The sequence below is a fragment of the Acomys russatus genome, chromosome 23 (assembly GCF_903995435.1).
Source record: "Acomys russatus chromosome 23, mAcoRus1.1, whole genome shotgun sequence".
NCBI lineage: Eukaryota > Metazoa > Chordata > Mammalia > Rodentia > Muridae > Acomys > Acomys russatus.
In genome coordinates, this window is record NC_067159.1 from 32,241,603 (window position 1) to 32,259,881 (window position 18,279).

Sequence of the window (18,279 nt, forward strand, 5' to 3'; positions counted from 1 at the left end):
GACAGGTTTGTGCAGCCTTCTGAATCCCTACCATAGTAACCACGACCATCTGGTCCTCTCACCACAAAGTTGCTAGGATGAAAATGCTTAAAAAATATTAATTAACTTTAATATTAGTGTCCATAACTCACATTTGTTAGTATTTACAACCCACACATCGATTTTTCTCATTGTAAAATAATAGTAATTACATTCTGGCCCAACATGCGGAGATGTCGTGAGAACCAAACGGGAATACTGAGCGTTTTAAAGCGTTGATTGAATATTGGTGCTGGAAGCTGATGACAGCTAGAACTTATACACACAATTAGGAGGGGATGGCTGAGTGGAGATGGGAACGTTTGCTTGGATTTTTGCTATTATAACACTGAGTCCTGGTTCAAGCGTCCGCTATCCTGTTGAGAAGCACAGTCATTTCGTTGTCTTCTGGACTGGCAGGGTACAATTAGTTGCCAAGCAAATTTTTTGAAACCAGGAGAAATGATGCCAAGACCTGAGTTCACGTTTTTTGTATTTAAATGGTGTATAGAACTTAATCCTATTACACGAGGAAAGAGTATTGGTCCAATGTAGAAGGCTGAAGAATGTGGAAAATACCTGAAAACAAAAGGCATAGTCATCTCAGCTTACAGCCACCTCTTGGAAGATTTATCTGGAATCCCATCGACACCAGCATGTGGCTATCATGTTGTTACTGGGCTTCTCACATGCAAACTCTTTAACTTGTAGGGACTCAAAGGCTCAAAGGGAGATGTGGGGGACCCAGGCATGCCAGGTGAAAAAGGAGGAATTGGCCTTCCTGGACTGCCGGTACGTTCACACTCTGTGAAGTATTCTTACTTAAATGACTAGGAAAGAATTATATTCTCAACTGTACTCTCAGCTAGCAGTTTCCAGACTGTTTCTTGTTTTGAAATTCTTGAGGTCTTGCTTAGTTTTTCAAAGCAAGGAGCTAAAACTTTAAGGTATAGTCCGATCAATCAAAGGAAAGATTAAAAAAAAGAGTCATGGTTGGTTGGTTTGCTTGTTTGTTTCCTGAATTATTTTCTTTAGAAGAAAATAAAACAGATAGAAAATGGCCATTTGAACTTAATATGTATAGTTGAGTAATTATAAAATAAGCAACAATAAAAAATAAATAAGCACCAAACCACAAAACTCTAGGACCGTTAAAGAACAGATTATCTGTATGTCTGTACTTTGGGATAGTGTTTCTTCCTCACGACTTACTGCTTTTCTGAAACTTGAGAAGAGAAAATTAGAAATTATAAGAAAAAGTATAGACACTTTCATGCCCTCCCATCCTAGCCCCAGGTACAAGGGATTGAACTTAGGGGTCTGTACGTACCCATACCCCAATTCTTTTGTTTTAACTTTCTATGTTAAAAAGTTGCATGCCCAGTGTGGTGGCGCAAGCCCTTGATCCCAGCACTCAGGAGGCAGAGGCTGGTAGATTGCTGTGAGTTCGAGGCCAGCCTGTTCTACAAAGTGAGTCCAGGACAGCCAAGGCTATACAGAGAAACCCTGTCTCAAAAAACAAAACAAAACAAAACAAAAAGTTCCATAGGCTACCTTGAACATACTCTGAAACACAGACTGGCCTGGCCTGGAATGTTTGCTCTTTCTGCCTCAGTCTCCCAAGTAGCCAAGATCTCAGGCCTGAGCCACCTGGATCTTCTTTCTGTTTTTAAACAAGAGACCATAAATAAATGTCAGTGGACCTAAAGTCTCTCCTTTGCTATTTAAAGTGAGCACACCATTAAAAAAAACATTATTTATAATCCAGTATATTTAATACTGTGAAACCAGGCTCAGCCTAGTTTCTATTTACTTTGTATTTTGCTATAGCACCCATGATCCTGGAGATTTTTAGTAAATTTACTGCTTCGAACTAAAATGTGTGGAGATAAAACTTTTTATGTATTGTTTACGTAATATAAAAATTCAAGGGAATCCTGGCTTCAGCTGTCTGTTAGGCCATGGAACTGACTTCCGTGCTAACCTTTGCTTCCCGGTTATTTGTAGGGTGCCAATGGAGTGAAAGGAGAGAAGGGAGACTCCGGGTTGCCGGGTCCTCAGGGGCCTTCTGTAAGTCCATGGGGCTGACTCATCACATGGGATTATTATTTACCAGAGTCCCCCTGTGCCAGGTGGCTAATTGTCAGTACAAATACAGTGACCCACTTGGTGGTTCAACCTATACACGGTATATGTTGGTCTTACACTTACGAGATGCACCGCCTCTCACTTTATGGGTTAGAAGTTTTGGGGAGAAAAAAAATCAATGGATTTCTCATAATGCATATAGGGAAAGGCTAGTGAAATAAGAACTTGCGTTCTGTTTTTCTCCAGAGTCCTGTTTGTGCTTAGGGAAATATCCGAGGGCTTAACAGTTGTTGCAGCATTATAGAATTCCTCAATAATCAGTTGCTTCCTTTTCTTTTAATATAGTTTTGATTTATTCTGGTTTTGGAGAAAGGCTGTAGTATTTGAAGTTATTTGATTCTCAGAGAGGAATTTCTAAAGCCAGCGAGCCAAGCACCTCACTTCTCAGAGTGTCCTTTCTTCTTGGTGACTATTGATGGCATTACCAGAGCCCTAGACCAAGACCCATGCTGCACTGCCTTATCAAAATGAAGTAACCACATCCATGTTTCTTTTTTTGGACATACAGATCATAGGCCCACCAGGCCCTCCAGGTCCCCATGGACCACCTGGCCCCATGGTAAGTTTTCCTTGTCTCTGAAACATAACCGTTTACTTACGAGTGTGCTGCAGGAGAAAAGATGAACACAGCCAGCTTATGTTTTGTGCTCTCTGTGAGATGAGCAGAAAAAGCGAGGTGCTTTGACCACTTTGCAGTGCCTGTCTTTCATTCCCCTAAACACATGTGTCAGAGAGACACACAGCTGCCTAGACAGGTCTGGCAAGCTTTACTCCAACACTGTACGAACATTGGCAAGTCACTTTAACCAGCCACTGCTGTACTCTGCTAGTAGCAAACTAAGGTAATAACTGAGCCGGTGAAGAATGTAGCTAACCAGTTCTGAAGCTTAAAACCCTTCACCAAAGTATCCGAGTAGAACATGCGTAAAACAGTGTGATAAAGACTGAAGCCAGCTTCCACGGATGATGTAGATTGCTGGATCTCTTTTTTCTTTCCCCCTTCCGTGTTAATGGTGCTTCTGATGATCTTTTGAGCCAGGTCATTGCTGCAGTTGTCTCCCAGTGAGCACTGGAAACAGCAGCTGTGACCTCATAGAACTTCCAATGGGAAAGGCAGCTATGAAACAAGTTTTAATTCTCTAAATGTGGACGGCAAGTGCTTCAAGTGTTTTTGACACAGCAAGGAACACGTCAGGCAGGCTATAACGTTACACTCTTCTCCAGGGTGTCTTCATAAACTGGAAGACATCAGTGAGGTAGATTAAGTCAGTTGTGGCCATACTCTGCTTCGACTGCACTCTAGAGAGACTGTTGTGGGTATGATCCCAGCCGCACAGGGTAGCCTGGTCACCTTGTAGGTATGATGCCAGCCACACAGTATGATGCCTGATCACCCAAGTCTCACTAATTGCCTCTTTTCTTTAGTAAACAACTTCGGTTAACCTCACTCTCTTAACACCGAATAGCTCATTAAGAATTAATTAGGTGGCATGTTTGGGGCTTTTTATACTCTGTTCACTTTATATTTGAAGGTTAAGTTAGAAAATGCTACATCCTGTTCAAATGATAAAGTTAATTAGCTTTAAGGAATTTTAAAACATTATGAACATGAGCTAAGAATACTCAATGATGATAGCCTTTTCCCAAAAATGTTTATCCACATGTATCAAAAGGGAAAACATTACACTAATGTAGACATATATAACAAATATCTGTGTGTACCTGGTCAGTTATTTTTCTCTCTGTTTTATTTCATTGATGGCATCTCCCGGAATAGCTTATTAGAATCTCGATAAAAGTTCAAAGCAATCCACAATAACCTTCAGTTAATTTAAATTGATAATTAGTTTCTATATTTGTATTTTCTGCAAAATAGCTTTCTTTTTATCCTGATTCATGCATTTATTATGACCTCCTTTTTTTGGTAAACAAGTATTAGAAGGGCTTTAAAGGATTCGTTCTGTGAGAATAAATGCAGTCCCAGGCATGGTACTTAGCTCTCATTAATGAGAGCCTCTCCAGATTCCCACACTTGGCTGCCCTTTTCCTGTCTCCTCTAGATTCTTTAACACGTTGGTTATGACGAGTTATGGACAAAAGGCTCCTCTTTCTTCCTGCCTATGAAAACTGTGGGGATCCCTTTTTCCCCTGAATTTCTTCTGACTTTTAGGTTCTACCTCTATTCCATACAAACTCATGAGTCATCTCAGACATTCCATCAGGTTATAAAATGGAAACTTGAGACACACCTGTAATGTAAATACAAAACAGGGGTTCTCTTCTCGCCTGATTTTTCTTCCATGAAAACCCCAGCAGCTTTCTCCCTCTCGTAGGCTCTTAGCAGACAGCATTGCTCTTAATGAATTTCCTATTACAGAGCAATCCAAGAGCTGGAAGGAACATTTGGTAGGTAATAAATAACATCCCACCGACCTGCCTCTGGCTACAGCTCAAACAAGAAGATGCTTGTTTTACATTTCATTTTATACTTGATATAACACTCACTTCTACAAGGGAGTAGTGAGTCAGTTTTTAATTAAAGCTCTGCTTTCCGCTTTTAGGGACCACACGGACTTCCTGGACCAAAGGTACCAGCAAATCCCATGACTGTTTGATTTCTGTTTCCTTGATGATCATGGGCAAGCATGACGGAAGCATGTCTGTCCTGTCTTACTTATATGTCAAGTAATGTTGATAGTCTTTAAGCCTTTAAGCATCCAGATGTTTAACTCTCGCAATACAATGTGGCTCACACTGAGCTTAAGTGCTATCACCTGGAAACAAATCATTTCTCAATTTTCTTTTGCCCTTGTCACTACATGATTAAAAAAAAAAAATACATGACATATTAAAATCTGCCATTTAGGGGTCATCTAATAAAATTCTTAGAGTAATCCAGGAGCTTTTGCCTGGATTGTGGCTTTAGCTCTATATGTGTTTCAATTGAGCATCTTGCTTGCCATATATCCTAGTGAATTTTCACAGTTTGCCTATCATCTCAGTCTTGCATTCCTCATGGGTCACCATCTAGCATAGGATATACCAGCTGTGGGGTCACAGAACTTTATGTGAGTGCAAAAAGGAACAATAGAGAATTGGTCCTCCTTGACAGACCTGTACAGTTTATGCTGGGAAGATGGTCTCTACTTGTTCTTTACTTTTACGGAGACCTGTCGGGCATCTTGAAATGCAGTGTTAGCGCTAGGCAGCCACCCTCTCCTGGGGGGTTGGCAAGGCCCCTTTCTGGCTCTCCCAGCTACAAGGGGTTGCCAGCAATACTGGCTTAACACAGGAATCCTTGAATTTCCTTTTCAGGGTCGTGTGGGTAACACAAGAAGGGGAAGGGCTGACACCTCATTCTCCTTAGGAAGCCTCACCTTCACACTAAGGCAGTGGATAGTGTATCCGCCATTAGAATGGCCAAGAGTAAAGCCACCAAGATTGTCTTGATTCTGTGGCGACTGAGGCACACCATAACCATTCAATTAGGTGATGCCCATGATCTTTTTGATACAGAAAATGAAATTAGCTATCGTGTCCACAAAATAGATGTTATTTACATTATTGATTTCAACAAAGTATAAAATTGAAAAGACCTCAGATGGCCCTGTTAGTTTTTGACTTTGCAATTAATAAACCAGGGCATTTTACTAATTTAGTGAAAATTAGAGGACTAGATGATGGCCAGTGTAGTAATAGTAGAATGTGCTACGGATTTGAAATTTGGGCTTTTTCCTGCTGAATTTGGCTGTTTTTAAACTGAGCCTCGCAATGCCCACTCTTATCAATGTGTGATTCCCCCACCAAAGAATTTTATGTCCTACTAAGGCTGCCTTGCCTGTTCATTATCCTAAAACCACATGCTACAAATGTGTGCTCACATGCAAAGCCATGAATCTCAAGTTTAGAACAGTGGCTACCAGGCCGTGGCCTCAACGCATTGCTGACTATGGCACTGTGACATCAGGATTAGACCTGGTCAAGTATAGCATATTTGGGGTTTCAACTGTGGCCACTGTACAGACTCATATCTTCAAAATCTGCAAAGTCTACTATTCTGTGACAATGTGTGGACCCTCAGAAATAAAGCATGGTTTCATGGCAGGCATCATCTCTCTTTGCCACAAATTTTTGATGAGCATTTTCATCTATGCAGACATTAATTATACCCACTCGTGTGCACACTACATTATGAGGCTCTAGGCTACGCTTAACAAGAAGCACACTGGTTTTCACCATCAGGCAGACCAGGTGATGCTTTGCAGGTTGAAATTCCCATGAGCCAATGTGAGCATGACCTCCATGCAGTGAGATCGCCTGCCTTCTATGATTCTTGCAGTGTTTTCTTGACAAATTAGTGTCTGTACTTAAAAAGCTGAAAACTGTGTGTATACAAACCTTTTCCAACTCTAGCCTGCTATTCCTCATGGGCAACTGGCATGTTACATCCCTGAACTTTTTCTCCCTGAAATTTTATTAAACTGAATCAAGAGGACTTATCACTTATCAGAGCTTTTGTAATGCCATCCCATGTTGAACTGTACTCCCTTGATTCTGAAATGGTGCAGGCAGTTAGGAAAACTGTATTCAAGTTCGCTGATCTTCGTATTCTCCTCTGGGACTGTCAATTTGTGGTTTACTCTATTGATTAATCCATGTAGGAACCTGACTTGGCAACATCAGGGAATGAGGGCTTATGGAATGGCATTACTTCAGACATCAGCATCTACATTTTCAGTTTGTTCTCCTGGGCAAAATGCTTAAAGGCTTAAAATGTCTGTCTGTAACACTGTCCTGCATATTCCAGTTTTCAATCCCAGCAGAGCGGGGTTTTCCTACTGATCCCCTTCAGTGTCCTCCACTCTGATTGTCTTTGATTTGCTTAGTCAAAACAACGTAACCCTAACTCCCTTGACATGAAACTCCGAGATCCATGAAGTCGGCTGTATGTCTGTCTTGATGAGACTCAGCACACTTTCTTGTGCATTTTGCTTTCTAGGATATTATTTGTCATCTCCAGCATATTAAATTTTAAAGCAGGTTATTAACTGATGCAAAAACCAATTTAGCCTCACTCTGCTGTTACCTAAAACTGGAATCTGCAAGTGTTTCGGAGACTGGGTCTCTTCTCTCACAATTTAAACACCCATGATAGCAACCAAAATTGGCATTTGCTTTTGCATTTAGGGTGAACCAGGGTTAAATGGTGTTAAAGGATTGAAGGGTGAACCAGGTCAAAAGGGTGACAGAGGACCCCTTGGTCTTCCAGTAAGTAAAGAAAACTTTCCATTTCAGTGCAAATCTCAGATGTTTTCTTTCTACCCTAAGTAGCAACTCTGGTTTGCTCAGTGGCCATCTTACACTTGAGAGTCTGTCTTAGAACACACAGTATGTCAGAGCAGAGCACAGCCCAGTTTTGTTTCCCCTGACGTCTCAATCTTGTGTCTGAGGGTGACCCCATAACAAACAATGCTGCAAGTGTTCCGTCACTATTCAATTACATACGTGCCAACCTTGCTCTTGTGGGCTGACAGACAAGTTCTGCCATCTTCTCTTCTAAAGTGTGATGTGTCTGTTGTTTCATAATGTTTCCCCAAACTCTTTTGTGGTCTAATAGAGGTTAAGATCCTCTCTCAATTGCTCTCATCTTCTTGGATTCTAAGGACTATAGCCCTCTGTTGGTGGCAGGTATGCAATTGACCATTGTTGAGGTCAGTGCTGTGGCTCCTTACATTAATTGATCACATTGTGTTCTGTATGTTTTATGTTGTTCGTTTGGAGATTCCCTACAATGAGGTTCATGAGACCATGGTGGATAGTTACAGAAGTAGTCCACATTCGCAATGAAAGGGGGCTTCATTCATTCATATACTTAATGCCAATATTCTTCCCACAACAAATGAAAGGCTTCTTAAAATTTACATTGAGTGTAATGGTTTAATTTGGGGCCTTTAATATGTTGTTTATTCAGTAAATGCAAATAAGAGTCAGTATAGAATATTGTAGGTTACATTGTAAAATAGGACATAAAACCAATAACAGAAAAATAGTTCTATATTTGAGATGTGAAATACAAGAAATGTTGGTGGTCACCTTTCTCATTTTTCCCATCAGTGCTGTACTTTCAGTACTAATATGTTTCATTCAAAAGCCCATCATTTATAAACAAGACATAGCAGACATTTTGTATACATTTACTTATCGAGGGACTTATGTAAGCTCTATATTAGAATTGTGCCAATTGGACCATAGACACAAAATCTCCAAATCATTTGTCATATAGACACAAGCACTCCAGTTAGATAGAATACTTTTATGATCAATATAAAAGTATCATTTTAATATTTATCTTCAAACATTATATTAGTGACTAAGGAAAATGCAAAATAATGACTGAAGAAATTTTGCATTTTCTAAACTTTTAGTCTAGTTTCTCTAAACAACTTTACCCTTCTGTCAAGTTCAGGGCTGCTGCTGATTCTTACAGAAGTTATCATTAAACAAGCAACAGTGATGCCCACTGTCTATAGGCATTGCTACCTAAAGCTGTATTTTATACACTTTTAGCATTGATCATGACAGTATTATATTGAAGAAAGTTTTAGTTAGAAAGTAAATTGAAAGTATCCCAAATGTATATGCATTGGCATCACTGGCAGCTGGAATTGATTTTTTTTCCTTTATTGAGGGGGGCGTCATTTACTAACTGCAGCTGAAGCATGAGGCTGAGAAAGAGTTCTTCAGCCTGGCCAAGAGAATTTAAAGAGCTAGCATACTGTCTTCTTAAACATTCCTTAGCCTAAGCTGTATCTTTAAAGTACTAAGTATTTTGAGTTTGCTATATAAGAGCTTAATCAAAGAGAATTAGGGATACTGTCTTTATCACTCACTATGGTGAGCCCTCACTTCAACATAAAGAAAGGCATGCATTCAACTGAGGAAAATTGGTTTTTAAGGCATTTCTCATGCCAACATCAATGTAAAGATTATTTGAACTGAACTGAGGGGCAGACTGGGAGTTGTTTTAACTTGAGCCCACATATTTGTATTTTTTTTTTCTTGTTCCTAGAAGTCCCTCTAGTGGCAACTAATGTGAATTTTAGGTCCAACATATAATGTCTGCATAAAATCAAGCCATCTCAATACATCAATGCACAGCATTTTTGTCCATAAACCATCTTAACAAGTGTAGCCAGAGATCTAGAGCCCTTTGCTAGGAGACTGCCACTACTTTCTCTTCAGAATCTAAAGAAAATATATCATGAGTAATAGTCTTCTGAAATGAATTCCATTGGACATATAGCTAGGAACCCCTTACTATGAATGTACCATCAACAAATAATTTATAGCCCACCATGTAAATGTCATTCATCAGATTTTTAGAAAAGAGTTTCTTGGTAGAAATGTCATTAAAATGCCATCATCTGTGGGGCATGTATTGTCATGTGACTTTTTTAAAAACTAACTATTTGTAGCAGTGTGATATTCTTCCCAGAATCCTGTGAGTGTGTTATTATGTTGCTTGAAGTGTTGCATTTGTTCACCGGTGCCTCGTACTAATCTCTGTTCTTGTCATTCGTGTTACACCCACCAACCCCGACACCAACCCGATCACACAAGGGAGCATCTGGCTTAGACGGAAAGCCAGGATCCCGGGTGAGTCGGCCCCGAGTCCTGCTCCAGCGTGCTTCATGGATGTGAATCGTGTGCTCCGGGGAAGACCCTCTCACTCCTTGCGGTCTTCCCAGATGAGCAGGAGTCACTTAGGGAAAGAATCAAATAGGAAGGTTCATGAGGATGGTGGAGAGGGAGACGGAGGGACAGAGAATGGGTTGCAACTCCAGAGTTTAGCCTGAGCTGCCAGTACATTTTGAGAAGGCCAACCTCGTGTCTATATAATTTACTAAGTGAGAAAATGATCAGTCTAGTTGCTTTAGGTTTCTCAGCAATCTAAAACAATTCATAAAAAACATCCTAGAATCCCATGGGGCCCTGAAGTGGTGCAAACAAGGAGTTTATTTCAACTTGCTTTTCCCTTTACATTTATAATTCATCTTAGAAATGTAATTTCTTCTCCATCTTAGAAATATATTTTATTCCTTAAAATTGACTCCCAAGTCTCTATTCGTGGAAATGAATCATGTGTCTTCTATTATTTTTATCATGCTTTAAACAGAAACAAACAAACAAAAAAAGCTGTTCCACCTCTTAAATGTTAGTCAGGATCACTCAATAGTTGGAAATCTTGTAGAGATGAACGTTGAGTTGAGACGGTAAGAGCATTCACCAGCATGCAAGTGAGTTTGAAACTCTGAATTATTTCCTTTCCCGATTCCACCAAACTGCTAGACTGGCAATAGGCATACACTAGACAGGTTGAAATGAAATAATCCTTATAGGGGCAAATACTAGTTTGCCCTCTGCCACTTTACGCATTGTCTTCCCAACAATTGAGCAAGTATGTTTGAGTTCCTTACCTCATTTTAAAGAATCTAAATTTGAATTTTTTTCAGTTCTAAAAACCTTCAAATAGTTATTATTTTCCACTAGACCCCAGAGTTCTTATATTCTTTCAGACTTTATCTTATCTGCCACAGAAACCAATTATGCCAACTGAGTCACTTGACCTGCCTGATGTGCAAGCTGTGGGCAGAGGCTAGAAGAACAGTTTCCTGACCCTGTGAGCACCTACTGTCCTAATAGAGAAGCAAAAAGTTGTTTTGAACATGAAACACTGTTCTTATTCATATATTTTCCACTTAAATGGCTAAAACAAAGTTTCAAGGCTTTGGCTAATGGGTGTCAGTGGCTATGGAAAAAAGGCTTTGGGAAAACAATGGTAGAAAGAAAGGATGGCTATACTCTCCTTGTTAAGATTATAGAGGCATGGGGCTGGAGAGATGGCTCAACAGTTAAGAGCCCTGGCTGCTCTTGCAGATGACCCAGGTTCAGTTCCCAGAACCCACCAGCAGCTCTAACTCTTATTCTAGGGAATCTGGTGCCCTCTTCTGGCTTCCATGGGCACTGCACACACATGATGTCTATACAAACATGCAAGCCCTCCCTCACACAGACACATAAAATAAAGATAAATTTGGGGGGGGGGAATGAGGACAAAATGAAGATGCGTCATTGGGGAAGAATAAATAACTATGAAATACAGCTTTTATGTATACTCTTCATTGAAGCATGCAGTTATATACTTCATTCCTATTGCAGGAAATAACTGGCATGAAAAACTATTGAAAAAAAAGTGCTTTAAAATCAGATAAGATATCCTAAGACACCTACAGGCATCGTTCTCCCAAACCAGATGATGTAAATCAGACTTCTCTTCTTGCAATCTAGTCTCTCATGTGTCTCATAGTATTTTATTTCTATCTTTTCTCAGGGTGCAGATGGTCCTATAGGACCCCATGGCCCTGCAGGTCCCAAAGGAGAAAGAGTAAGTCTCTCTTCAGGTATCACACTTAAATTGAGCACAGAAGGAAACAAAGTATGGCTTTGTGAGATGAATTCAAATTCTTCCTTTTCCAGGAGAGAAGAGGCAGAGTTGGGGGTGGGGGCGGGGAGCTATCTAATATTAAATGAAAATGTTGATCATTTGAAGTTCTATTCAGGGTACTAAGACTAAGAGAAGAAAACCGCATGGTATGAAATAGAATCAGTCTGCCATAATGAAAACAATGCATACATTTACATAGCTAAAATAAATAGCTCCCATTATTCCTTCTTAACTCATAAGGAAGATATTTTCATTGGGCCTTCATCCAGAAAGGTGAAGTCAATGGGACTAAAATTTCCAGGGCTACATATTCTGGTTGATAATCTTAATACAAAGCTACCGTATTCATTCTGAGTAAATTATAATGTTTTTCCAAAGGAAATTACAAAACCTACGTATTCTTCTCCACATGGTTACCCATGCTCTCATTTTTCTTCCAGGAGTAAAAGAATGACCTGTTTTCCTCTAACCATAAGGAAATGATTTTGGTGCATTATAAAACAAAGCTCTTTCACCAGCCTCACTATTCTAGGCTATGTTTCCTTATCCTTGGGAGGAAAAAAAAAGATAGACACTCAGGAAAGATGAATATCTGACACACAAAAATGTGCTGCAGCCTCCACAGCTGCTCGTGCGTTTGGAACTTCTTTTCCCTCTATTTTTCGCCCACTTTTTCTTTTCTTCACCTTGGAAAACTCCAAGTGTGTGTGTGTACATAATTTGCATCATCAATTTCCCTGCTGAACGAGATAAAGTATACTGAACGTGAGCATTTCGAGATGTTGCATGATTCACTGTGCACGTTCGTGGTCTTTTTAAAATGAGAGTTATCAGTCAGGGCTAATTTAATTTTAAAGAGACGGCCGGGTAGTAATGTCTCTGACATGTCTTCTGATTTCCTAGTCCTATGTTCTGTAAAGTTTATCAGATGCAACTGAATAGAATGCAATCTTTTGGGAGGGAAAGATACAATCCTCCCACGTGAAGAAAACCCCCTTTGCAAGTTGCTCTGGTACAGTGGATAATGCCATTATAATTGATTCATCATCACCTCTATCACATAGACTTTTACTAATGCCCACAAATATATACCCAATAGATAAATAATGCTGCAGACGAATCATCTATTTTCTTTGTTCCTTTTATTAAAAATAGGTTCTCTTCTCACATAATATATCCTGATTACGATCTCTGCTCCCTGTACCCCACCCAGTTCCTCCCACCCCTATCCACTCCCTTTCTGTCTCATTAGAAAAAGAACAGGCTTCTAAGAGGTAATATTAAGATATAACAAAATAATATATAAGATAAAAACCAAAAAAATAAATCACGCAGAAGTTGGACAAAGCAAACCAAGAGAAGGAAAAGAGACCAAGAGAAGGCACTAGAATCAGAGACCCACTCACTAGCACACCTAGGAATCCCATAAAAACACTACACGAGAAGCCATAACATAAAATCAGAGGACCTAATGCTGACCGGTGCAGGCCCTGTGCCTGCTGCCGCAGTCTCTGGATGTTCATAGGAGCTTGTTTTCTTAATGTCCTCCATCCCCTGTGGCTCTTACATTCTTTTTACCTCCTCTTTCACGGGTTTCCCTGTGAGCTTAGAGGTGCGATTTGATAGAGATTTCCCAACTAGGGCTGAGTAAGGAAAGATCTATTTTCTTTAATCTAGGAGAGTTTATCTTGTGAAGAAGAAATCTCTGCAAAAAATAAAATAAAATAAATAAAAAACAGCCAGAGAATAAGGGCAAAATCAATACAAATCGTATGAGCTAGATTCAATGAAGACTAGCTTTATCCAAGAAGAGTTCCAGAAAGAAATGAGTACTTAAGAATATATTGTCTGGGTTGGGCATGGTGGCACACGCCTTTAATCCCAGCACTCGAGAGGCAGAGGCAGGCTGATTGTTGTGAGTTCAAAGCCAGCTTGGTCTACAAAGCGAGTCTAGGACAGCCAAGACTACACAGAGAAACCCTGTCTAAAAAAAAAAAAAAAGAATATATCATCTGAATCTACTACTATTATTTCTAAGATCAAACCAACAACTTCCAATAATTAGCTTCATTAAAAATACTTCAAAGTTAAGAGTGTCCCTGCTGTGATAAGGATTCATTTCCAGGCACTATTATGAAGAAACTCAGTCCGTCCTAAAATTGGAGCAGCAAAGCTCAGGCAGTCTGTTGGCAAAATGCCCTGGGGCTCAAGAGGGTTTGCTGTTTGGTAAATCAGCTGCTACTTCCGATAGCTCAACAGTGTCTCAAGGGTATCAGATCTCAGTGCTGGTGCAGAATTAACCAGAAGAGCGAATGAAGTCGCTAAGAATTTTCGAATGCATAGCTGAAGGCAGGTGCATGCAGTGTGAAGTGCTACACTTGTGTCTCCTCGAGCTGGCTCGTGTGTCAGTATGCTCCAAGTGCCCTCGCAAAAGTGCCCGGAGCGGAGTGAGTCTCGGAGTTAATGGAGGTGCCATCTGGAGTCTCCTGCAGATGTTTCTGGTCTTACAGTGAAAAGGATGGGCAGAAACAGCGTGTTCCTGAACAAGTCCTTGGTGCTGATATGCAAATTGAAGAGCCTGGATAAAATTCATCTGGCCTAAAAGAAATGAAGCATTTCACATTGCAAGGTTTCTCAGACACATGCCTGATGCGTTCATGTGCATCTCTCCCCACTCCCTGGCTCCACTGATTTCCTCATCTGCGTGGAGGACAGGGCACTTGAAGCCAGGCCCAAAGCCCTCCTCTGGCTTATTATATCAAACAACATTACTTTTTTCCTTCAAGTCACTTTCACTTTAGGTCTGTGTCCCCAGGGCTGAAAGCATGCTAGCAGTTTTTGTTTCAAATACTGATTTCTTCCTCTGGCCTTAGAACTCTGTGATGTTTTAAGTTTGAGAGGCCCAAAGGTTCTTTTGAAGCCCCTTAACCTTAATCCAGGGGAGCAAAAAAAACAAAAAAACAAAAACAAACAACAAAAAAAAAACACTACACAGTCAAATCCCTGAATAACTATTTTTATTTCTGAGAGTATCCAAGATACAACCACTGGAGTTGATGCTTTGGTGCTTAGGAAAAGATCTCAATCCCAAAGACTTGGACAAGAAAGAAATGTTTATTTCATATAACTAAAAGGCCAAAGAAGTCTAAGCCCTGCCTCTATCCAGGCAAAAATCCCAGCTGCAGGTTCAGAGGGAGACTTGTACTGAGGACAGGACTCTCTACAAGGGAGTGAGATCTTAACAGGGAAATCCCCTTCCTTAAGACTTCCACCTGAGTGTCCCCTGTGCCTCCTTGGCCAGCACTGGCTCATGAGTCTACTTCATGCTGCTTTGCTGTGGGGGCAGGCTAGTCTAGAAGGGATGTCCCACAGGCAAGCTCTGTAGTGATCAGCAACTGTATTTAGATAAGCCCCAGTGTGTTCCTTTTAAAAACAAACCAAGGCAAGGTCCTCAGTGGACGTGGAGGCAGGGAGGGAGGGAGGAAGTTCCACGGTGATATTTAGACTAGACACAGGCTATTGTCTTACTTCTATGAACCCTGCCTCTAACCCCACTCCCAACATACCCGTAACATACACACACACACCATTTTAAAACTTACAAATAGCACTGCCAAGTCTATCCGAAAGAAATTGATTTTAAATTAGCATACTTTAAAGCTTCCATTAAAAACATGACCCCTAGTTGTACAGCAACTAGCACTTGTGAAATTAATTACTTCACACTGTATAATGTCATATATTACAGCCTTACATAGTCTTCAGGACAGTTGTCACAGAATATTTATCACTGTTTTATCTTATGAGTGATGTGACCCAAGCAGAGACAGATTAAGAAAGCACCTTGAGTTCTGGATGCCTCAACCCCAGAAAATGCCAGAAGTATAATTCAAACCTAAATCTATTTCATTGACAGCCGGGCCACTGCCCAGCATACTGCTGCTGTACCATTATTTGCAGATATACAGTGATAAGAAGAGCTCAGATTCTTAAAGCTATCCATCTGTAGTGACCGTGTTGTATTAACCACGTCTCTTAGCTGACAGCGACGTTTAAGTACCAGCTTCACCAACCTCCTGATTTTAAAAGGGAAATCCTAGTAATGCCTGCCTGCTATGTGTTCATGTGGAAACCCTAAGACTATGAAAGTAAAACCCTACCCCATACCTCTGCAGGTAGGGCTCTCAGGGACACCTGGCTTTACACACACACACACACACACACACACACACACACACACACAGAGAGAGGACTAAACTTTCAGCCCCTCTGATAAAAGGCAAAAAAAGGAAGGAAGCTAGAATTGTCTATGGAGGTACCCATTTCAACATCACCATTATTGTCCCTGACATTTTCACGCTCCATAACACACAGTTTAGTCTGGAGAAAGCACAAAAACACTATTTGTATCTTTATTAGGATAATTATTTCTATTCGTGGAAATAACCCTGACTCTTCACAAGCATTCTGCAGTATTCTTTACAATAACTCTACTACAGGGACACGTAACGAGGTAAAGGGAGTGTGTGTACACACTAAGCACTCCGTGAAGGCAGAGAGGTCTTTAATTCTTCTTTTTCAAGAGGAAAACAAGATGTATATAGCCATGTATGACCCAATGTGATTAATTTACTCAATTAATGTTTACTAATGTGTCAGGCACTATTCTAAAATGTGGTTGATGGAACCAAAGGTGAGGGCCCTGGAGCCCCCAGTGTGCCTATCCCAGCAAGAACCACAGTCAGAAAATAATAGTAAGATCTGTGTGTCTCAGAGTGCAAGAAGGACCAAAGGGAAGTACAGCTGGGGAAAAGGAGAGAGTGGTCAAGGAAGGGCTTCTCTGAGGAGAGGCTTGACTTTTAAGAAATCTTACATTAGGGCTGGAGAGATGGCTCAGAGGTTAAGAGCACTGCCTGCTCTTGCAAAGGTTCTGAGTTCAATTCCCAGCAACCACATAGTGGCTCACAACCATCTGTAATGAAATCTGGTGCCCTCTTCTGGCCTGCAGGCACACATGCAGGTAGAACACTGTAAACATAATAAATAAATCTTAAAAAAAAAAAAAAAAAAGAAATCTTACATTTAAAAAAAAAAAAAAAGCAATACAGGCCAAATAGTCCTAATCTCAAATTTCAAACTGTGAATCACTCTAAAAACCTTTGAGTGCTAACAGAACACCACAGCTGGGAATTCTACTCCTGGCTTCATATGACACATTGTAGTAGAAACAGGAATGCACAATGATATTATTATCATCATCATCATCATCATCATCATCATTTAGTATAAAATTAACCTGTAGGGTGCTTGTAGTTTATGTTGTGCCTCATCCACAAGATACCAAATCCAAACTCAGCTCTACTCCTAAGCATTTTGGGTAAGGACTATGAACCTACAGATTAAAACAAACTAGTGCCTTACACAAATGCGGGAGGGGCCAAGTACAGCGTCCTACACATAGGGATGGCAGCTCCTTCCTGTCCTTTCAGCAGTCATCTAGCAAAATCTGCCATCATGGAAGATTTTCACTACTTTGCTGCTACGATCTTGAAGGCATAGGAATTAACTGGCATTCTGATAGAACAATTAATGGTGGCCTTCTGTGTGCGCTGCACAGGGATGTAAGGGTCTGTGTGTGACTGAAACGTCTGGTTTTTTCATTTTAGGGAGAGAAAGGAGCTGTGGGAGAGCCTGGACCCAGAGGGCCCTATGGGCTGCCTGTGAGTTCACCACCACCATCTGCATGCTCACGTGACCTGCCACTGACATGGTTAACCCTTCCCTGGTGGGCAGACTAATCTCATTATAGGAGCAAAGGCGATCCAATGAAGAGTCACAGTACAGAAAAATCAATCCTATAGACAAGCCATACGTACATACTTGGTCTCAAAAAATCTCCGCACATTAAAGATACACCCAGGCACGTCATGCGATTGAAGATCAGAGACTAGGGGATAACCAGTGCTAACAGAAAAGCAAGATGCTGCCTGATAGATGGCACCCTGCCTATGCTATCTGAGTGGGCATTCGTAACTGACACCCCCTTGAAGGGTCGCCCATTGGATGTGAAAACTTTATTTATAACAACCTTCATTCCTTGTCTCTTCTCTTGCTAGTGATCCATATAAAATTGATATTCATGATGACAGTATTTTTTTTTTTAACCTTTCTAAATTCCTGCGGGAATTAAAAAATCTTTAGAACATAAAGGGTTGGCGGTGTCCTGTGTCCTAGAACTGAGGCCACGGGTTTCTGCAGAGATAATCTGCACAATGGCTCCAGTCAGTCCGCTGGGGTAGGACTTAAAGTAGTGTGTGGTGCATTTAGGCATTTAACCTGCCTGTGCTTCCCACATGCTTTTTATGAAAAAAGATAACAAACATCATCCACAAGTATTTCAGTGCCGAAGTGCACTTAATTGAATCAGAGTAGCTCTTGGGGACTTTGCATGGAATACAGTCTGGCCCAGTGTTGCCGCCATGACACCCTGCACCATGGGGACAGAGTCACTATGTTGCGTTGTAGACCAAACCCTCCTTGGGAATTCCTCTTCTACAAAGCTCACTGCAAAGCTGTCTTTGATGTTATGAGGTTCACACTCTGATTAT

At 40.7% G+C, this 18,279-nt stretch overlaps 1 protein-coding gene across 1 annotated transcript in view; it reads left to right on the top strand.

Moving 5' to 3' along the window:
* The window catches only part of Col25a1 (collagen type XXV alpha 1 chain), a 397,457-nt gene that overhangs the window by 367,417 nt on the left and 11,761 nt on the right, over positions 1-18,279 (top strand). The window contains exons 27-33 of the mRNA XM_051166005.1: positions 730-810; positions 2,026-2,088; positions 2,675-2,725; positions 4,728-4,754; positions 9,787-9,822; positions 11,558-11,611; positions 17,338-17,391. Coding sequence (XP_051021962.1) covers positions 730-810; positions 2,026-2,088; positions 2,675-2,725; positions 4,728-4,754; positions 9,787-9,822; positions 11,558-11,611; positions 17,338-17,391 — 366 coding nt within the window. The remainder of the gene's footprint in view (positions 1-729; positions 811-2,025; positions 2,089-2,674; positions 2,726-4,727; positions 4,755-9,786; positions 9,823-11,557; positions 11,612-17,337; positions 17,392-18,279) is intronic.